The 23316-nt window shown below is 40.3% G+C and overlaps 1 protein-coding gene across 4 annotated transcripts in view; it reads right to left on the bottom strand.

The window, feature by feature from the left end:
* COL14A1 (collagen type XIV alpha 1 chain) overlaps positions 1-23316 on the bottom strand; it is a 216711-nt gene that overhangs the window by 24254 nt on the left and 169141 nt on the right. For all 4 annotated transcript variants that reach the window (XM_077847081.1, XM_077847080.1, XM_077847079.1 and 1 more), the window contains exons 41-45: positions 14791-14844; positions 14240-14311; positions 4866-4901; positions 3821-3887; positions 722-910 (exon numbers count right to left, since the gene is read on the bottom strand). In XM_077847081.1, coding sequence (XP_077703207.1) covers positions 722-910; positions 3821-3887; positions 4866-4901; positions 14240-14311; positions 14791-14844 — 418 coding nt within the window. The remainder of the gene's footprint in view (positions 1-721; positions 911-3820; positions 3888-4865; positions 4902-14239; positions 14312-14790; positions 14845-23316) is intronic.

The raw sequence follows: 23316 nt of genomic DNA, 5'->3' as shown, positions 1-23316 counted from the left end.
TTCAATCAGTCTTATTATTGTATTATACAATGCTGCTAAGACCTATAAGGGAAAACAAGAGGCTGGGTAGATTATATAGACAGAAATATGATTTCTATTGTCAAGAAATTTTAGTAGGAAAGACAAAATGTTGGCCCACAAAACAAATAAAAAGCAACTTACAGGAAGATGAACCACAAGCAGTATTTTCATTTGAAGTTTATAGCTGGCTACATAGGCATATGTAAATCATACGTCAATGTGACTCATGACTCACCTGAGGACTGCCACCAACTGTTGCCCACTATGGGCACTGCACAAAAAAAAGCACCGGATCTAGGAAGTGAGCTCTCCACTTACCATGACATATGTGTGATGCCACATCTGTCCAGAGGAGGGCAGCGTTTTCTAATTCTACCTCCTGGAAGGGGCACCTGTTCTTAATTTCTCCATCTGGAGGGGACACCTTTCTCTTACTCGCTCAAAAGCCTCGGAGAGGTGAATTGGGGGTCCTGATCCTTCTTTTTCATATGAGCAGATATGGCTCTTGATGAAATACTTTGTAGATTACTCAACTTGCTCAATCTTGGGGATAAATAAATAAGAAGCTAGAGAAGAGATGAGGTGGAGTCAATTCACATTCATTATTTTGGACTTCATCATTGTATGAGCACCCCTGTTGCACTGTGCTTCAGTGTACGCACCTCAGTGCTATTCCAGTGAGAGAAGTGGCTCAGCTCACCTCGTTCTCCTGGGGTCCCTGGAACGCCTGCATTTCCTGGAAAGCCTGGGGTCCCTGGGGGTCCTTGTTCACCAGGGGTTCCAGGTGAGCCTGGTCTGCCAGGTTCCCCAGGAGGCCCTTGGATGGTCCGAACTGATGAGGATTGGCTGGGAATCTGGTTGAGGATGGCTGTGTACCTGGCCATGTGACCTGAGACACAAAGGGCAAAGACATCATTCATTGAACTGTCACACACAGAAAGGGAAGACTGGTGGTATTATTTGTCAAGGCTCCGGACAATTCTGTGAGACAACCACAAGAGGAAAAGCACGCCCCTCTGAAATATGCTGATTTCCAACTTAAAAATTATTACATTTTACTTTGGATGATACGAACATCTGGATCGTATTCAAGTCGCATCTCAAGTGTTTGGAATGCTACAGCTCACATCAGCATCCCAGTAAACATCACTGGGCAGAAGTCATATATTTGATCTTTGCCCCCAACATTTACCTGATCCCTAAACCCTCACCGAGCTGCCCCTTTGCTCTATAACAACACCCCCTCCTCCAAAGTATTTGTCTTTTTTCCAACCCACAAAGCCTGCTCCACCCTCTTGCTCACAAATCCCCAGACAAGTGTTTTGTTTCAACTCGACTCTTCGTTGCCAAGCCTTTTTTGCAGGAACCTTTACTTGGGTCCCAGCTGCAGAAACTCCCACTAGCTTTATTATTTTTTTTTTTAAATCTGGCTTTTGCTCCTATAATCCCTTAACTCCGTTATGCCTGGAAGAATGTAGTTTAATAATCAGAAGTATAGACTGGTAAAGTGCTTGATAACATAATGCCTCAGTCTTCCGGCAACATTCGAAGATAAGATTTTCCCAGGTGAGTGGATTTTCTAGATGAAAACCTATCCTCTTTCAAACATTCAAATCTAAATAAAGGGTTGTAACCATTTTTAGAGGGGCTATTTCTAAAGTATATTCAATGCATTGTTGAGCACAGGACCATGATCATAACTGATGGGCCATCTGTGGGCATGTCCATGATTGTCCAGGTGGGGTGGATGTTCCTACATCTGCTTTTCCAGCTTCTTCCTTTGACAAGAGACTCTCCATTATCACTTCTCTAGCTGTCATCACTTTGGTCTCATATAGTTTCCCATGTCACCTTTCCTAGAGTAATTCTTCCAATCAGGCTCTGGACTAAAAACCAGATAACTGAGCATGTGAAGAATTATTTGCTAACTGAGGAATCAAGTTCTGAGGAGAAACCTAAGTAATGGAATAAGGAGCCCAAAGGAACCTGAAGAAGCATGTGGGAAGATGGCTGAGGTGTCAGCAACAGCCCCTGGGCAGGTTGGGTTTTGCTCATAAAGTTGCGTGCAATCTTTTCTATTTCTTTTCTCCCAACTGCATCGACAGAAAGGGCCTCCCTATTCTCCAGGCTTATTTCAGCTTCCTTGCATCACTCCCTGCCGGTTTCCATGTCCTCGAACTCATTCACAAGAAGCTGAGAATTCCAGAGGGGGAAAAAAACTCAATTTTGAACTCTCAATTTTTAGGGCATGTCTTAAATGATCATATGTTTATATAAGATTTTTATTCTACAGTGGACTATGACAGCAACTATTATGAAATATCCCACATACTGTGGTCAGTGAGTCCTATCTGGATTTAACCCCTAGGCTTCCTTCAGATAATTCTCTGCTCATTTACACTGTATACTTGAAATGAGAAACCTACAGAATAATCCAAGGTGCAAGTGAGCTTTGGATGGGTTCCACTCAATGTTCAATTTAACTTTCATAATATATTGTGTTTTTAAAGATCTTGTTTTGGCATTAAACTTGAGTGGTTCCATTTAGAACTGGCAAATTCTCTTTCAGATATACATATTTAATTTGGGCAATATAACATAAATGAAATACAGTTAAGATATAGGGAGCATTACTGTTATGTTTGAAGATGATAGCTTGTACATGGTTTGTACAAACAATTTATGTTTTAATGAAAATCCCCAAGCTAATGTTTACCTTCACTTGATGCCTTCCCAAAGATGAGACTGGGTTTATCTACTACAGATGGAATTTGGGAGCCAGCCAATGGGTCTTCTTGGACATTTACAGGACTTGCAGACATTCCTGGGTCAAAAAAATGTAACCTTCCAAAGCTAATGCAGCCACTCAGGTAATGGAGGTGGAGTAATATGTTACAAGTAGGAGATCTGGCAGCAGAGGTAGGCCAGAGATGGCTGGGTTTGAATATTTCATCTCTACGTGGCCTTAGATCTATCTGGAATTGAACAAATTATTGACAAAGAAGGGCCCACACTAGTAACCCTCTGGTTAGATTATTGAGACAAAATGTCAGGGGGCCTGAGGAAAATGCAAAATGGGGGGAGGGGGTATGCAAGTGAATGAACACAAACCAGTAATTGAAATAGTGTCCTGTTGTAAGGTTCAAGTTTAAAATGAAGACATGGGGCAGGCATCATATACAGTATGTTCTGGTGTAATTTTTGTCATGAAACCCAAGTGTCATGTAAGATGTCATGTAAGATGTAAGATGAAGGCTGCCCCTGTGTGTATGCGTATGTATATGTGTGTGGGGGGGTATTTTTGAGCATAAATGTTAAAGATCACATGAAGGACCTTGGGCTAACCAAAAGAAAAGGATAAAAAAAGCAAGTATTGATTTAAATCTAGTGAGTTGATATAAATCAACTCAATGACTCATCTTTCTGAAAGCAGCTTCTGATTCCTTCGTCCGGCACCTTTCAAGTGCTGAGAACTTGAGAAAACAAAAAACAAAAAACAAAAAACTATCCATTTGAAGACAAGGAAAGAATAAAAAATCTGGTCTGGGCAGTCAAATTAAATCTATATGGGCAAAAGGAAAGCTGTTGGACAGACGCCACAGAGGAAATTTGGTGTCTGTGACATCAATACAGGATCCTAGGGTGATCCGTAATGATCTCTTAAAGAGGTTAGTTAACCGTCATCTGTAAAGCTTGCCTATCTGCACCGAAACAAAGCTATAGCAGAGTTTTTGTGAGTCACCAACTTCTGGAAAAGGCAGATTCTCAATTGGACAACAGAGAACTGTAATACACTTACTCTGGATGAGCTGTTCGCACACCTGACGTGCCACTGCTCGCACCATGGCTTGAGACTGCAAGTCGCCCTGGATGGGAAAAAAAAACAAACATCTTTCTTACTCTCAGCCATGAGCCTAGCCATGTGGCAAGACTTCCAGGATGCAGATCTGACTTAACCCACTGTTCCCACCTGGCCTCTTTGGCTCCCACAACAGATAGGATTGGTCACCATGATACAGAGAAGGAGTCAGCAATTTGACACTCATGGTGCAAAGATCCTGGAAACCTTTGTTAAATGAAAAATCAAGTAATTATTTCTGGTCCCAGATTCTAAAAAAGTTCATAGTTTTGAAATAAAACCCATATATATTTAGTACTTTATTTTTAGCTCTTTAGAGCTTATAAAATATAACTGTCAGCCAATGGCTTATTTGATATTGGCAACAACCCAAAGGAAAAATGTTAAACCCATTTTGTAGATGAACAGAGTTAAAGATGTTGCCCCAGGTTTCACAGAGGTAAGTGCATGAGCCCAAAGTCACTGCTGTTTCTACTACCAGTGACAGCACAATTTCTCAAAAGAGAGAGAAGGCTCCTAAAATAAACTGATTTAAGTTCAACAGCCAGTTCTTTGACTCTACGCCTGCCATTGGGTGCCAATATCAGCCCATCAGGGAAAACACAAGCCCCATTCTCTTACTTGGCATTGTAGAGCTTTTATTTTTTGGAAGCCTTTTTAGATCCATTATATGTCATCAAATCCACTTTGGAATTAGCGGAGTTTGATTCTCTCCATTTTATCCTTAAAGAAAGGGGCCCAAGGTCATCTAGCTGAATGGTAGCAGATATGCAACTAGAAACTAGGTCTCCTGACTCCTAGCCCATGGGGGCTAGTCCATCTGACAATGTGTTCACAGTCCAGTGAGTTGAGGAGAGGGAGGACACAGGGAATGGAATAAGAGCGATGAATAATCATGATAGTAAATGGTCATCCTTTGTCAGGCTAATGCAGTGACAGGTGTGCAGCCAGCTGTGCCTGATAAACAGAGCCAGAAGATACTTACTCTTTCTCCACGCTCTCCCTTTGCCCCAGGGATACCCTGCAAAAAATTTAAATTGTCAAGTTACTTATTAACACTGTATTCAGCTGGGCATAATGAGAATGCATCTTTTCTAATTTTATTAAGATGTTTTTCTTAGCTCTAGAGATTCTGCAGCAAAAATAGATACATCATAGGAATAAACAGGGACGCCTGGGTGGCTTAGTGATAGAGAGTCTGCCTTCTGCTCAGGGCATGATCCCAGGGTCTGGAGATCGAGTCCCGCGTTGGGCTCCCTTCAAGGAGCCTGCTTGTCCCTCTGCCTATGTTTCTGCCTCTATGTCTCTCATGAATAAATAAATAAAATCTTTTTTTAAAAAAGAAGAAACAAACAGTAACCTGAAACTCCAACAAACAGAAGTACTTCTTTTTAAACATCTTACTCCCCCAGCCTTTTAATACGCACAGTATTTTTTTAACACAAAATTGAGATCATGCAGCAATACTGCCTTGTGATCTCGTGTCACCAAATAGGTCATTCACATCTTTCCATTCTACATATCGCTCCATGAACTGTACTCTACTGATGCTTCATAATTTATTTTACAAGCCTCTGCTGAACAGCTACATTGCTTCCATTTTTAAAAGCATATCTCTCAAAAGAAGTAATGGTCTTCCATCCTCAGGGATCAGGTAAGACATGAGATTTGTGGAAGCCTGTAACTGGACTCTGTTTTTCATCTGCGTCACAGCACACAGCTCCTTCTCCCTGATTCTTCCTGGTAACAATAACTCGTATTAACGTGAATTCTAAGCTGAATTATTGTTTTGTTTTGTGGCCTAGCTACTCTTTGACCTGTAAGAATCTGTGTTATTATTATCGTAAAAAATTTTACTGAAAAAATAATGGAGTTTTCAAGCGTTTCTGTAATGAAATTACACTAATAAGCAAAACGTGTGTGTTCAGAGCATTTTATTTTTTTGCTTCAACTCTGAAGCAATGTAATAGATTCCCTGAACAATATTTTTACAGTCTCTACCAAAAGGATAGCGAATACCATTTACAGATGGAATTCACCCACATTGTCAGACTGTTCCCCATTGTTACAATAAACTCAACAGGTCCCAACCAAATTCCTTCTCCAGAATCTCTATTCAGTTAACAGTCACCCAAATTCAGAATTCTGGTTTCAGAAATTGGCTTTCTGGGAAAAACAGACACCCTGACTTGCAGTGTTTGCTGCCATTGGAGGCGTAAATCCATCTACCATGGTTGATTTCAAGCTATAAATGTGCTATCACTGAAGACAGAGTTGAGAAAAAAAGAGAAGCACATAACCCACTCTCCTGAGCAGGTGCAAGCAGCTTGAGCCCACCACTGGTTCTGTCTTTTCTGCTCCCTTCCCTTGCATCTTGTGTGTCTATTCAACACAGACACACACACACACACACACACACACACACACACACACACACTTTTTTGCATTGCAATATCTCATAGCCATTCCTCCATTCCATGACCCAGGTGCTACTCTCACCATCTCAGACCAGGGTATTTGTAACTTCTTTCTAATGGACTGCCCTAACAAAGACCCTCCCCCACTAGTTTGTCCCCCACATAACCACAAGTCCTTCCTCAGATACCACCAGCATACAACTTAGAAAGCTCAGGGCCCACTGAGTGAAGGCAGCACTTCCTCTCTTCAGAGCCACTCAGTGATTCTCAGCCAGCCATGTGACAAAGTTGGATTTTCAATTCAAAGTCTTTTGTTATTTAGCTCCAACCTTCCTAACTTCTACTCCTCAAAATTACACATTTGAGTTCCCACAGATCTCATGTACTCAGGGTATGAAAACATTTGAAATGTGAGAAAACTGTTAAAAGTATTTATAACCATAAATCTTATAAATGAAGTATCAACAGTAGGAATATTCTAATGCAGTACTTAGTTCAAATATCCAGTCAAATGTTCAATGGCTACAAGCCAACTCATGGATTTCTCTTCTCTCTGTGTGGATGGTAGTAAGATCTCTAAAACTGGAAACCATAATTTACATGACTTTATATTCCTAAAACCACTTAGCCCGTTTCCCACATAAAAGAGTTACTCAAACATTCAACTAAGTCCAAAATTAAATGGAAATATTCATTATAATCTAGGACTGCTGGCTACTTCCTGATGTTGAATTTCCTTTTGTTCTGTTAATAAAGTGAGAAGAAAGATATTAGTCAACTTCAACTAGAAGAATAAATCCACCCTTTAGTGTACCATAAGATAATTTTTCAAGATTACAAATGAGATCAATAATCAACAGAGCACAAGAGAACTTTCTTGAAAAATACACATGCACGCATATACATAATAGTAGAATCTCAGTGCTGGGCATATACATGTTCACTCTAAATTCTGTCAATTTTGTTGGAAATTTTTCATTCTAATATTTTGGGGAAAAAGAGATGAGATAATATCTGTAAGCCACTTAGACTCTCTGGGCTTCTTTGTCAGATCAAACCATTACATTAAATAGTCACTGGGGTTCCTTACAAGGCTAATGTGTTAGCATCTCATAATGTCAACATTATTTGGAACAATGTAGCACAAGGAACAGAATTTAGGAAAAAAATAGAGCTGAGGAGAATCTCCCCTTTTGCCAGGGGTAAATCTCAAACTCTACAAAGAAAGTATATCCTCGCGGTAACCACTCTGAGCACATCAGTCAATCTGTATCTAGCTCGCAAACTCCTGTCTCCCCAGTTCCTAGGATTGTACTTGGGCCAGGGCAGGTGTTCAAGGAGACATCAACCAAATGAATGAATGACTTAATTTTACTGCAAGTCTGGATGGCAGCCTCATTTCAACTGCCTGGATTGGAAAAAAAAAAGAGAAAGGAAAAGAAAGAAAGGAAAGGAAAGGAAAGGAAAGGAAAGGAAAGGAAAGGAAAGGAAAGGAAAGGAAAGGAAAGGAAAGGAAAGGAAAGGAAAGGAAAGGAAAGGAAAGGAAAGGAGGAAGGAAGGAAGGAAGGAAGGAAGGAAGGAAGGAAGGAAGGAAGAAAGGAAGAAAGAAAGAAAGAAAGAAAGAAAAGAAAGAAAGAAAGAAAGAAAGAAAGAAAGAAAGAAAGAAAGAAAGGAAAGAAAAGAAAGAAAGAAAAAAGAAAATTTAAGACATTCTCAGGTATTGAGCTTCTAGAGCATCAGAAAAATAGTTGATTTTGGAGCTCCTGGGTGGCTCGGTCGATTAAGTGTCTGCCTTTGACTAAGGTCATGATCCCAGGGGCCCAGGATAGAGCCCCACATTGGGCTGCCTACTCAGAGAAGAGTCTGCTTCTCCCTTCCTTTCTCCCTCTGCCTCTTACCCTGCTTGTGCTCATGCTCTCTCTCTAAAATAAGTAATATCTTTTCAAAAAAGAATTGATTCTATTAAAAAGTATCCAATTTACTTTACAAAACTGTTTGCAAAAGTAAGATTTACAAGGCACCTTTCCCTCACAATTCTTTTGAAATATAGATATACCAGTGTCGTCCTCCTCCTTTCTTAGGCTCCACAAGGGGCCAAGTCCCTAGAGATGCAGTAATGTCCCCTTGAAGTTCTAGCTGGAGAAAAGACCTATATATGTTACCATGAAATAAGTCTTTAATGGAACCAGCTTTTCAAGAATTAGATGTAAAACAAAGCCCAAAAATCGGCAAACAAAAATAAGTAAATAGTCCACATTTTTAATATATTCAGAAAACATTTGTAAATACCAGCAGTTTAACAACTTAAGCTGCTTTTACCATGTTCCAAGCATTGCTCTCAGTGTGTTAACCCATTTAACTCTATAACAGCCCTATATGATTGACTCCCTTATTTAATCCTTAGAAGACTCCTATCAGATAAGAGTAATCTTAGAATAATCTAAGATAATAATAAGATAATAATATAATCTAATTTATTCTTTGTGACAATGCTAGATGTTATTTCCACCTACACATCAGAAAAGTGATTCACGAAGAGGTTAACTAACTTGCCCGTGGTCACACAGCAAGAAAATGCAAAATCTACGATGAGAACACAATCTGCTGGGCTCCAGAGTCCACTCTTTCCCCAGCAAAGTGTGCTTTTAGCAAAGTGAACGAGAACACTATTCAATAATTCTGCCGATATCTTCAATTCCGTTTCCTAGTTAAACAATAATAAAAAGGCAATCACAAGTCCCTCCAACCTAACCCAGGCAACCCAGAACTTGGTGTTAACCTGACACATTTCTTGAAAAACATTTGACCTTAATAAAAGTATTTTTATTTCTGAACCAACACACTATTTGACGTCTCCATTGCTAGCTATTGTTTATTAAATTGGCCTCCTTGAAACATTTAAAACTTAGAAAAAGAAATAAAAGGGTGAACCCAAGTGATAATAAAAAGTACAAAACAGCAGCCCCTTCTGGTACATAGGGATGGGTATGTTCAATCTGGCCTGAAATTCCAAAACTCAGGCTCATGATGCTGGTTATTAACTAGCTACAGGGCACAGCAAGGCAGTCTCAGTGAAAGATCCATTTAATAGAATATCTGTACGGCAAGAAGTTATTTTTTATTTCAATGTCTCTGACATCCTTCCTTTGATTTTTGCAAAGTAAAACAAAAACAAAATAAAAATTCCTGAGCAAAGGAAGGTCTATAGCTGCACCAAAGTATGCTTTGAGGGACAAACATATATTCCCTATAGACGTAGGCAAGAAAAAGTGGCACATTTTCCTATAATTTCAGGAACCCTTGAAATGTAAAGAAAAGAAACTACAGTAACTACATTCATAGATTCATGGGATTTTAGTGCTGAGGAAGGAGGAATGATCTCAGTATGGTCCAAGTCGCCCATCTTAAAGATGCCTGTTAACACAAATCAAAACATCCTAGCTTGGCTCTACAGGTCTTCCATGGTCTAAGCAGCAATCTCTAAGAATAATCTTCTAGTACTCCTCTGCACATCAGCCTACCTAGAATGCAAACATAGTTTCATTCATTCTTTCTTTTTTTTTTTTTAACAAAGGCCTATGAAGAACAAAGACCTAACAAAAACCCTATTAAGAATATGAAACTGAGTTGGAATCTAGGAATAAAAACATGTGAGTACATGGAGTCTGATGACATTTCTGCCCTTGAGGGATGGATCATTTCAGGGGAGGGCTGGATGTGGACCATTTAAATGCAGTGTCTCTGCCTGAGGAGGTGAGGGAGGCCTCACACAGGAAGTGCACAGTTTTAAAAAGAATCTAACCAGAAGCAGCCCGGGTGGAGAAAGGAGGAGAAAACAGCTCAGGCAACTGGAAGAGTTTCCCAAAGACTAAACCAGTGTGAAACAGGATGGCATGTGTTGGCAGAATTCTACATAATTCTGGGTGATTCTCCAAATGAAAAGATGGTGAGAGGTCAGCTGGAAGGGAAAGGAAGGAACCATCAGGAAGGGCCTTGTCTACCTGGTTGAATATCTGGGACTCATCCTCTGGTTACAGGGATCCAGTGAGGCGACTCAAGCCAGAGAAGGGACACACCAAAGATGTGCTAGAAGGCTCACTCAGCAGCTGAGGAATGACAAGACCAGGGCTGGAGCAGAGGCAAGGGGGGAAGTTAGAGCTTCCTGTGATAAACTCTGTGAGAAACGAAGAGAGTATGGAATAAAATTGTGGCAGCGGCCATGAAGTAAGAGAAAGAGTTGAAAAATACTAAAACGTATAAAAGATGGGATGGGGTGCCTTGTGTTCGCTTTATGTCTTACCACAGTCCCCATCAATGCCATCTTCCTGTCTTTGTGGGCGGCAATCACGTCCACCTTTCAGGATCCGAGTGAAATGCTGCCTCATTCAGGAGCTATTTTCCCCATTCCATCAGCTCAGGGCATACCTGTTTATCCTTCCCTGTCTCTCAATGGGGCTTTCATAGCAATTTTGTTGTCTTTCCCTCAAGGCACTTCTCACTTCCTGCCTTTTATTATACCTACTTATAAAGAAACATCATTCTCTCTAGATCTTCCATGGATGTTGGAAAAATATTTTGGTTATCTTTGGCACCCCATGTATCTTGCACACATTGTGGCTACCCAGTGAATATTTTAAATGAATGAATCAGGAAACTGGCGTTCTGAGAGCCTATATTAATTGCTTAAGCGATGTGGCTTGCACAGCTAGTTAAGGTCATGGCAGGGCCACATCTAGAACCCGGGCAGCTCTTTAAATGATGAAGTGGACCTAACCAGCTGTACTGATTTCAAGCTAAACTCATGGCCCCTCTGACATGTGCCTCATCACCCTCTGCTCCACTGTGGCGGAGGCACCACATCTCAGCCTAGTCTCCAACTTCAGGGAGGAATTAGGACTGCAGCAGCAGCAGTGCATGTTCCACCCATCCTTGCAAGTCGGTGGCTATGGCAGAGTGCACGAAAGCACACGTTCCTGGCACCGACCTAGGAAACACGTTGCTATTTTCAGTGGAGCAGTCTGTCTTTCTTGGTCTCTTTCCCTCCTGCCTTCCTAGACAGACATCCATGGGAAATCAATCAAGGCCTTAACACCACGACAACGAGCCTGCTTCTAGTCACGCCAGTCTGGCAGCCAGCAGGCATCTGGCTGCTTACACCCCAAAGCACAAGGAAAAGTCTGGGCTGGACAGTTTAGAGAACAACTGGCTTTTGAGAAGAAACCCAAAGCCTACTACTGTGGCAACCCCACCCCAGTGCCTATACACTAAATGGCTTCTGTCTCTGATAAAAATGCCAGTGGCATGGGCCCCCGTGCTACCATCAAGGGCCCTTTTCCATTGATTTACAATAATTGAAGATAATATTAACGAGTGTTTTATTTGTGGGGGAAAAAGTTTATTGACATTTCTGTATGCCCCATATTGAGAGTCTATTCTGGAGCTACAACAGACCAGTGGATGAACAGGGTGGGGTTCTACTTAACCTAATATATTCTCCACCCCTTGTATGCCCCACTTTCTTCTCCTTAGGACCTCAGCCAGCTCTTCTTTCTCATTCCATTCCTCATGGAGCAGGATCAACCCAGCTTGGGTTAAGGGAAACTAGTTCTAGGAGGTGTTGGCAAGAGTGCAAGGAACGAAAGAGCAGCTGATGCACACATACGGTAGACAATGGCCTCATCAAATTAAAGCAGCTTTTTGTTTTTTCTCATTTCACTTCAGGACACCTCAAAGCTTTTGGTGTCCTAAAAATCTCATGGCTTTCTGAGAAACAGATTGTGTATGCATGGCCTCAGACACTGCTTTAACCAGCATCCCTTGCTCTCTGAGCCCTGTTGAAATATTCTGGAACTCTCGTTGCCAGGAGCACATTTTGGGAAGTTGACTGAAGCCTCATAGCAGAGATAATGTTTTCAGATGTCTTTTCTGGCGAGAAATAGCCTAGAGCCAAAGGAATAGAAAAGTTTGCAATGAAAGAATGGCAAAGACAGGAGTGTGTGTGTGTGTGTGTGTGTGTGTGTGCATGTGCACATGTATGTTTGCTTGCATAGATTACATGTGTGAGCGTAGAATATGTTTCCATGTCTGTGATCATTCTTAGTAATATTATTGTGGGTTAAAAAAATTATGTGTGAAGATAAAGCAATCAAATTTTTTTTCTGTGACCCATTATCAGCTGGATTTAAAAAGAGGAGATATAAAAGTGCTTTTGAGCAATGACATTGTATTTGGAACAAGTCTATCACTATATGAAGTGGCTGCTGAGGAGACCATTCATTCCGGTGTGTAAATAGGGACACGCTTGCTAAAGTCTGGAGGCATTCTTTTCTGTTCATATTTTGGGAAAGGACTCTGTGGATGAAATTTTATTGAAATGAGTTTTGAGAATAAAAAGTAATATGGCTCTCTGGGTAGCGAGAGGGAGAGAGGGGTCTTTCCAATGTTTCTGTTATGTTTTGTTCACTGTGGTAGGCAGAAAAAGCAACCCACCTCAAAGTGTCCATGCCCGAATCCCCAGAACCTGTGAACATATTACCTTATGCAGCAAAAGGGATTTTGCAGATGTGACTTAGTCAAGCATCTCCAGGTTATCTAGGGACACTATCTAAGATTATCCAGTGGCCCAGATACAGTGATATAGGTCCGTAAAGCAAAGAACCTTTCTGGACCGTGTTCAGAGGGAAATGTGATTATGGAAGAATGGTCAGAGAGATGAAACGCTGCTGGCTTTGAAGATGGAAGTAGGCCACGAGCCAAGGAATGTGGGAAGTCTTTGGATGCTAGAAAAGACAACAAAATAGATTCTCCACTACAAGTTCCAGAAGGGAAATGCCAGCACCTTGATTTTAACCCAGTGACTTATGATCTGCAGAACCATAAGTTAATAAATTTGTGTAATCTTAAGCCACCAAAATTGCAGAATTGTGTTATGGCAGCCATAGAAATTTAACTCATTAACCTCTTCTACCCTCACCCTTCAAATTTCACTCATGCACTAATTCTTCACCTGTTTGCAGTAGTACATACATTTACACATCTCCAATTACTTTAGTTTGTGGATACAGACTCAGTATATCACAGATAATGTCAGAATGCTAATACCTGCACCTAGGAGAAACAATTTGAAAGTTACAGGAGATAACAGATGTGGCTTTGGAGGCATTTAATGCAACCACCTCAACTTACAGATGAGGAAACCAACCCGGATGTGCTCATTTCTTTCCCTATCCCTCCCAATGCACAGTTAAACACCCTAAGAGATTAGAGGCACAAAATTAGTTTCATTCATCTGGTTTCACTTACATTTACTTGCTTATATTGTTTTTTTTTTTTTTTTAATTTATTTGCTTGACAGAGAGAGAGCACAAGCAGGGGGAGAAGTAGGGGCAAAGGGAGAAGCAGGCTACCCACTGAGCAGGAAACCGGATGTGGGGCCTGATCCCACTACCCTGAGACCACGACCTGAACTGAAGGCAGACACTTGACCAACTGAGCCATCCAGGTGCCCCTAAGTGTGTGTTTTGATGGGAAATCTTGTCTTTCTCATAGAACTTAGAAAAATCCACTCCCATTCTTACTAATTCTTGAATTTCTCAGCTTTTTTTTTTTTTTTTTTACCCAGGAAACAGGACTAGTTAACACATAGCTGTTATACCCAAGCCCTGTAAAGATGACATTGAATTTACTTAGGCAAATACAGACTAGCAAACAATGGAAATATATATAAGCAGAAGCATAGCTGATTATTCTCTATTGGGGCCATCTGTCTCTAGCCATGATATATGCACAGTCTGATCTTAATCTTTCCCCCAGGAGCTTCTCTGGTTTCCTTTATGGATGCCACAGAATCCAGTCCTGAATAAACATTTTTGTCCAACAGAGATGCTGGTAAATTGAAACACATAAACATGCCAAGGATGACTGGCTACTGCTGCATACTCACAGGTGGCCCCAGGGCACCTTGAGGTCCCATGCTTCCTGTGATCCCTGGGACTCCAGGGGCTCCAGGAATGCCCTAAATGGAGAGACAGGAAAATGGAACAAAGGTGAGGACTCACACATTCTTATTGAAGTCAGCCAGCTCTCAAGAAGGAGTAACACACACAGTGATAGCTTCCCTCCCCCTCAGCACCAAGACTAGGATCCACAGCTCATTCCTGTTCCCAACTTCCAAAAATGTAGGGGAGACATTTTTTAGGATTCACATATCAGTCAGGTGCAGTTCTTTCAAATGCAAGACTTAACTAGGTTCAACAAAAACAAAATCAATGCAGGGGATTGAATGGACAAAGTGGCTCTGATAGAATGATCAAGCCACATGGATATATTAGGGAGAGCTCAGCACCAAAGAGCGAGTTGTTACCCTACAGCAAAGATGGCTGCCAAAAAAAAAAGATGGCTGCCAAAGTGAAAAGTTGAGCAAACAAAAATTTCTCAAAAGAAATGAAATGCTTTAAAGCAGAGCACATCCTAGTAGTCTGTGGAAATACTTACAATTGGCCCTGGTGGTCCAGGAGGGCCAGAGGACCCGTCCTTTCCAGGAAAGCCCTGGAGAAAAGAAATACAATGTGTCAACTATGTAGTTGCTTGATATGGTTTTCAGAATCGATGTACCTAATTCCATTTAATATTTAGAGGGCAAGTCCTGTTGCTTGCTCTGGACTTCTAAGGATTCACTGCTTTTAAACCCTTCACGAGAATTGTTCTTGGCAAGACTTTTGTGTCTGTTGGCTCCTTGAAATTGTCCAGCACAAAAATTTTAGGTCTAAGACATGCTTCTTAAAAACTAAACAGGAACTTGTTTCCAGAAAGTGGTTTTTATTAAAACAAGTATAACAAATGAAAAAGAAGATGAAGTCTCAGTAATTAATCAGAGAAAAAGATGAGTTAGTGTCTTTTATGACCTGGAGTCAGAGAGAGTTTGGGACAAAGACTACTATCAAAGAAATCTGCATTACAAATTACTACAAGATCTGAAACTGCAACTCTTCAGGAGCAGCCTGCAGAAGAATTGGGTGGGGGGGATTTCCTGTTGCAATGATAGTTTTGACTGCACGGCAAGCTTGCTCAGTATATGTCATCACGGGCTTAGAAATGAGTAGATGTTGGCTTCCCATTCCATGTTGGAAGTGTTTAAGGCAGAAAGCAAATTCTGTTCTTCCTAAAAATATATTCCTAAATTTTTGAATGTGGGTACGTGTGTGGTTGTTTTATGTGAAGAATATAAGGGCTTGGATGAGTTACCCTTAAATGCTTATAGTTCTTAATTGTGGATGCTGGTCTTTCCAATGCAGTTAAAAATAAGAAAGAGGTTCTTCAATCTCAATTTTGTAATAAGTTAATAAAATATTGATCAAAACATCATCTTCTACTACTTAGAGAAGTAAACTTTTTGTCTTGAGCTTTGTCTCTTTTTGGAATAATCCATTTCCATCTCAAACCAAATCAAAGCAAACTCTCTTTGCTCACTTGCTGTCTCTTCCAATTCCCCTTCTGAAATTAGTGCCAGTTTTCCAGTGAGCTGTTTTTTCCACCTGTCTTGTCCATGAAAATAATCTTCTTATAGCTCCCTGTCCACATTCAGATTATCTCTCCCTACCTCAAGGTATCAAATGAAAGGGTAAAGATGAGGCTAGAAGAAAGGAAATGGTTTGTGAACAGGGAGGAAAGGAACCAAAAGGAAGTGTGAAGAGGTGTGGGACAAGTGTGTAGGAAAAGCGATGGGCAGCAAGGTCTTCATGCTCTTAATACTGGCAAGTCTGAAAACCAGATAAGGCTGACAATTCTAGATCTCACCAACTTCATGATTTTCCTTTTCTGCCCTGGGCACAGCGTGAGGCAAAATTCCCAGCCTCCTGTTCCAGCAATCATCTTGGAGCCACAGGGCTGAATTCTGGCCAATGGAAAGGGGCCAGTTCCAGTTCTGGCTTATGAAAATTTCCTGTGGGTAATCCTCCACTTTCTTTTCCCCTTTTGTAGCAACTTCAGAGGCCATGAGTTGAAGATGGAAGTCTTCCAAAACAGAGAGCCTGTAAGTTCCCAAATGACCATAAGAGCAGAGACTAGACCTCCCCACTCCTCTGTCTATGCTGTTGACAGCACTGGGTTGTGAATCAAAGATAGACTTTATTTTATTTTACTGCATGAAACCACTGAGACTTTAGGGTTGTTACAGCAGTTGTACTATACTAATATACAAGCTAGTTGTGTGTGTGTGTGTGTGTGTGTGTGTGTGTGTGTGTGTGTTTTACTACCACTTCTCTTTTTCCATTTCAGATACTCAGTCAAAAATATTAAGTCAGGGGGCACTGGCTGGTTCTGTCAGTACAGCATGTGATTCTTGATCTTGGGGTCATGAGTTCAAGCCCCACATTGGGCTTAGAGCTTACTTAAAAAAATTAAGTCAGAAGGCTGCAGTAATAGACCTTGATACAGATTGAGTTACATGCACACACACATCTTTTTTTGGATTTGCTAAGCAAAAGGCAAAAATTAATGCTGACATAGACTGAAAGAAATTATTTCGCACGTTGTTTAAATACAGCATGTCGGAAGAGGGCATAAAAAGTTAGAATATGTGAGACATGAACAGGACCTGAGAACTCCTCCAGTTCAATCCCTTCCCCTTATAAGTGAGAAAACTTGGAGCCAAGAGAGGTAAGGGGACCTTACAATTAAAAAAAAAAAAAAAAAAGGAATTAAAAAAAATGTTTAAAGGAATTCAGCAATTTATCCTTTCCTCAATAAAATTCACATACGAGAAAATGGACTCTGGGCACATATTCAATCATTTACAGAGGTGTTTTAAAAAGGACAATTTTTTTTTCTTCCTGCCTTAAAACTCTTCCAGCAGTGGATGGGAAGCACACTCGCACCCATGTGTAGCCCACACAGGACACACAGCCAGCACGATGCCCAGCAATCAGCACTGCAGCGCTGCTGACCAGGCCTTCCCCCAAACCCAGGGGCAATTTGATTCACAGAGGGAGGCAAGCCAGGGCCTGTTCTCTTAAAAGAAAACTGTAGAAGGAAGATCTGCAGGAAATAACACATTCACACTCCCTCCCAATCATGTGGAAGGAGATGGAAAAGCAGAGATCTGTCTGTGCTCCTTCACGGAGCACTAAAGGATGTTCTTGTGAACTCTTCTGAGGTCGCCTGATTTCTAGACTCCACATGTGACTCAGCTGGAAGGGAAGACGGTGACATGTTCTTATATAACAGGAACTAAGTTTGGCGGAGGGGTTAGCTTTAGTGTGATCAAGAGGATACTAGACTCTATGTGTGTTCACTTTGTGTTCTTGAACCTACCAGAAGCTGAGAGGGCAGAAATGATTATTTATTCTTTGTTCCACTCCTAATATTTTCCTAGCACATTGCTGGCTCAAAATAGGTACTAACAGAATGTTTAATGTGAATAAAGTTGAGGCTCCTGGAAGAAGTGCTCTGATGATCATGTTGACTGAATAAGTATTAATCTCAGGTACAATCAGTCTGGAAGCATACAGGGCAGAGAGGAAATGCCAGTGTCACCCGTCCTTGCTCCTGAGCCCTCCACAAGCACAGAGGAAAGGCATCAGGAATTGTGTACCCTCAGAAGTTGAAATTTCATTTCTGTGAATATCGTAGGAGTAGCTTCCTAGAAGCAGACCTGGATGTTTTATTTGACTATAAATCAAATCCCTTTGATTTATAGTGAGACAGTTCTTGGGAGAAACCAGCCAGGTAGTGAAGGAGCCAGGAGAGGGCAGGGGGAGAGGCATGAGAATTGGCTTTTGCTAAAGTCTGGCCAGTCAGCTTATTCCATGGGGAGAGCTAGAGTGTGAGTTACACCCCAGAGTTGACCCATGGTGAGGTTTTATCCACCCATATCAGTTACTCATTGACTGGGGCCAAGGTGACATTTCCAAGGGCAATCCTCCGTGGAAGGACCAATTCTGAACCATTAGCAATCAGCATCCATAGTAGTTGTAGGATATAATCCACCTCCAGGAAAAGGGGATTCTGTTTGGGACCCCAGCGGTGTCCGCTCCCATGCATCTTACTCTACCCCCTTCTTCCATGGATTGTCATGAACAATTGAACATTTTTAGATACCAGAGTTCAAGAGTAAAGGCATTCTTTTTTTTTTTTTTTTTTTTGAGTAAAGCCATTCTTAAGGTTACTGCGAGTTACCCGTTTCCTTGATTGCAAATTAAAATGTACTTGTTCCACTAAAAGGATGTTACTCCTAATACCATTTTAGAAACATCGTTAAACCCACTTTCCCCAAAGTTTCTTCCTAACCCTAGAATATAAACTTCACAGTTTTCATCATGTGCATAGTTCTACATTTTAACTTTTTAATCACAAGAGTAAATTTACCTTTGAAAGGTGTACTTGTAAGCCTCGCGTTTGTCACATTAGGAAAGTATTCGCAAAGCTACTGTGTGTTGTGCATTCTGGTAGGTGTTGTGCATTGGGATAGCTGATGATGAATGAGATGGGCTTTCCAAGGAGTTTACAGTTTTGAGCAAAGCCAACAATCTAAAGAAAACGACAGCATGCTATGATGATGGATAATAGAGTTCCCTGGGAACATGTGGGAAGAACAGCTCATCCTGGCATGGGAAGGGAGGGAGGACTTCACTGGAAAGATGTTTGTTTGTTTATTTTTGAAAGATATTTAAATCAAAGGACTCAGGTTGGCTAGGGCACCACATTAGTCTCCCTGTTCATGGGCCACTGTGGCTCCATGTTACAGTCCATCCTTGTGAGCTAGGCAACGCTTAGTCAGGGCTCAGGTCACACTTCTCACCTCTTCATCTCACAGTGAGGGGCAAGGGCAGCAGTTTTTTTTATATATATAAAAGCAATAAACTTGGTGAAACAAAAAGCTCCGTAAAATGTCTCCATGTTACAAGGCAAAATAAATGGCAAATTCTAGCTTTGTGATTCAGCTTAATTTTAATCAAAGCTCATTGAATGAATGGTCTTCAACCCTTATCAGCTAAAAATGTGTTTGCATTCCACAGAATATTCTAGACCTATAAATTTTCCATTTCATATTAGCTAGCCAATCTGAGAAGATGTGTCTGTGGATTAAGCACCCTCATAAAAAGCAGAAACTCCAAGTAAGCAATGAAGAATGAAGAGCAGGGGATAGAAGAGTAAGTGATAAGCATAACGTAGAAATTCACTTAAGCTGACAAATATATTTTTGTCATGTGCATTTCAAGTGCCTGAAATCAGCCATCCACAAACAGGCATGTTTTATAAAATGAATAGCTCTAGACATTTTTCTTTTTCTGAGATTCCTACCTCAAGGTATTAACATGCACTCACAACCCACATTAAAAATGGGTTTCGCTCTAAAAACTTGAAAGGACTTTTATAATTTTTTTTTAAAATAGTTGACTATGAGCAAGTTATTAAGTTATGGTTGGCTATAATTTATCAGCAAAGGGAAATAAACCCTAACATTTGCTTTCAAAATCACTGATATTTGAATGAATACTAAATTTACCTACGGCTGAAATTTGCAAAGTGTACATTTAATTAACCATTCATTAATGTCCATTTTGCAGTTATCCTTTCTGAAATATATATATGAAGGTGGCAGGAATTTCCTGTAAGGTCTTAAAAAGTTTGTAGTTTCTAAGTTCTGTGTCTATGGCATTTAAAGGCTGAAACTGATGTGCCCACAAAGAATGTTGTAATTAAAATTAAAGTGAGAAGCTAGAATATTTATGTTTATGTAGCTATCACATAGCACTCAGAACTAGTGACTCAATCATGATACATACCACCCATGCCTTTTCTGAAGCCTGGAATGGTGAGTCACAGATATTAACCCTAAGATTCTGGAACATGCCAATTGTTACGGTCTCTGACTTACGCTACACTCTCAGGTATGGTGGGATCTTAAGCAGCTGCATCCAAGGAGTTTGTTTAGAGGAACCAAATCCAAGCAGTGAGGGCTAGAGAAACACTTGAAGAAACTCCTGTTATGTGATTTCAACCCTGTGGCATGGCTCTGGATGGCTGTGAGCACCAGGAGACATACCAGCATGGCAGTCAGCCATAAGAAATAAGGCTGCTACTTGCTGTGAAGGATTAAGACCAACCACCAGATTAAGAGGCCAAGCACCAAAAAGCCACAGACTCTATAAATACTGGCCCAGGCTAGATACTCAAGATCGGTCCTTATGTGGTACCATGTTGGGCTACCCTGGGGAATTTTCAGACACATACCTACACACGCACACATGCACACAGTATCTGTGTGTGCATACATATTATAAATAAACATGTGCACATATTTACATATATGTACTGTGCACTTGATATGTTCATATATGTACGTATATATTACATGTATAATTTAAATGTACATATAGAGAAAAATACAAACATATTTTTAGTAACCTAAAGTGATGACTTGCGTGAATTGAAACAGCAGCAAAATTCTATTCAAGGAATACTTAGACATACAATAGGCCTAACCCACTATACTATAGTGATTCTAAAACCTAGCTGATTATCAGAATCACTAAGCCTTTTAAAACAATACATTGCAAAGTCACACCCAAGACCCTGTGTATCTGAATCTCTGAGGTAGAAACGCAGAAATCAGTGTAGTTAAAAACAAAGCAAAACTTGAAACAACAACCTGATCTCCTAAGTAGTAGAGCTGCTGGTTTACAAATATAAAATCTCTGGCCTGATCCTGAAGGACAGCACTGGAACCAGAGTGCAAGGCAGACATTATTTGCACCCTATGCTTCAACAGAACTATCTGTAAGCCAGTCATAACATGTAACAAATTCCCTAAATAAGTGTTCTCAAAGGTACCCAGATGTGCCACCATCCAAATAAATGTGAAAAGTAATCGACACTATGTGTGGACTATCAACTTCATCAAGAAAGTAACCCAAACTGGGTTCTTACAGCCCAAAAATTCTAGGCAAGATCTCTTCCATCCTGTTCATTAAATATCTTGAATGGAAGACTTTCCTACATGAACAAAATCCCCCAGTAACCTTTATTAAACAGAATTTTGTGGAAAGAAAGAGCACAGTGTTGGAGCCAGAGAGATGGATTATAATCCTGGCTTCCAACACTTCCTAGTTGTACGGCACTGTTCAAGTACTTCCATGTTTTAAGCTCCAGATTCTTCATCTGTAAAATGGAGTAACAGTGCTTAGCATTTGTGGCTATTCTGAAGATTGTAGAACCTAACATCATAAAGCACCCGCACCTAGTCAATAATTAGTAATAGTGATTCCTGATATTTTTATTCAGATAAGCTGCCAAGTTCCAATTGCATGTACTATCATCACTGTGGTTGCTTTATAAAAAGCCATCTAGACCCACGAAAAAGAAAATCTAATCATCCTCTCCACTAGCTTTGCCATGGCTTTTTACATTACCTCTTCTGAATGAGGAAGATACTCAAGAGGGTTAATATCTTGAAATCTTCGTATTTAATAAAATATTCCTTAGATGGATCTCTTATCACCACTTAACATTTATGACAGGAATAAATCCAGATCATTGATTCAAGTTCCATTTCTCAAGTATATTTCAAAGTCAATTCGGTTTGATGAAATGGGACATTCATCACAAAAACGGCCTTGTATAGATTGAACCCACATCAAAAGGAGGAATGCTCCAAGTGTCCTTTCAACGTGGAATCCAAGGAAGTTAAACAACAGTAACAAACCGTTTGCATTTCCTTTAGACTCTTTTTTTAATAGTTCTTTAAAATCTTCTAAGGCATCTTACTATGCCAAGCACAGGCATGCTAAAACATTATACTGTCCTGATTTATTAGGTTTACATTGAAAATAGTGAATACTAAGATTAGCTAAAATTAAATTTTTATATAAAAAAATTCTTTATGTGAATTAATTCCCACAGAAACCTTACAGAGTCAAATATTTTTTCCACTTCCCAGATGAGTAAAGTGAGGCTTGGAAATAGTAACTGGCCCAATGTCATTATGGTAAGAGTTCAAACTCAGGTCTGGCTAACAGCCCAAATCTATCATATTCACCACTGGCCCATCCCACTAATCATAACCTTGCAAGTTCAGCACAATTCATATGCGCAAGATTTTTTTTTTTTACTATTTCATCTTTTACAGCTGAGAAAAAAAGGCTGTGGTTATGGCACGGAAATGCAGGGAACCTGGGGCAAAGGAAACATTCCAAATTCAGTTCATCTGGAATTTAAAAAAGAAACCCTCTGTATAATGGAGGAATTACTACCTTCCAGGTGCTATCTGTCTATCTATCTATCTATCTCTCCATATATCTCCTTGTCATTTTTATTTCTTGTCTCTCTGCCTTTTTTATATAACCATATTAAGAACTGGAAAATAAAAATAATTTTTACAGTCTCTATTTGGAGCGTTTAACAGTAAACTTGTGGTCTTGGACGTAAGTAAACCTCAGAACTGGGAAAGAGGTAGTGTTTTCTATGCGTTCTTCCTTTTTTGGTTTTTCTTCTCACTTGTATTTATCACCCATGTCTTGCCTGGTCTTCCTAGTTTCACTAAGGACCACCTGATGTCTAGGGTGGGGGTTGAGAGACCCACCCTACATTAGAGGAGCTCAAAGGCCCCAAGAAGTCCCTGGCATCACAGACAGCAAGGAAAGAAGACAGGGGAACAAGAGGGAGGTGGTGAGATATAGAGTGAAAAAGAAAGATGAGCCCCAAATGCTGATGGCCAGAATGGCTCAGAATGAAGCTTACTACACTCTACTGTTGAGTTTCAACTTCACTGTTGCTTTCGATTTCTATGTACCTTCTTAATTTTTATTTTTTGAACATACAATTTCTTCTCAGCTTTACTGAGATATAACTGACATATAATGGTCTATAGGTACCAACGTGCTGATTCGATACATTTATATACTGCAAAATGACACCACCGTAACTTCGGCTACCACCTCCATCCCATCACATAATGACCATTTCTTCTTTGTGGTATGAACTTTTGAGACCTACTCTTTTAGCCATTGGTGCCTTTTAAAA

This window comes from Canis aureus, chromosome 14 (assembly GCF_053574225.1).
Source record: "Canis aureus isolate CA01 chromosome 14, VMU_Caureus_v.1.0, whole genome shotgun sequence".
In the NCBI taxonomy this organism is placed as follows: Eukaryota; Metazoa; Chordata; class Mammalia; order Carnivora; family Canidae; genus Canis; species Canis aureus.
Note: the sequence above shows the minus strand (reverse complement) of the source record. Positions and strands in the feature narration are given on the sequence as shown.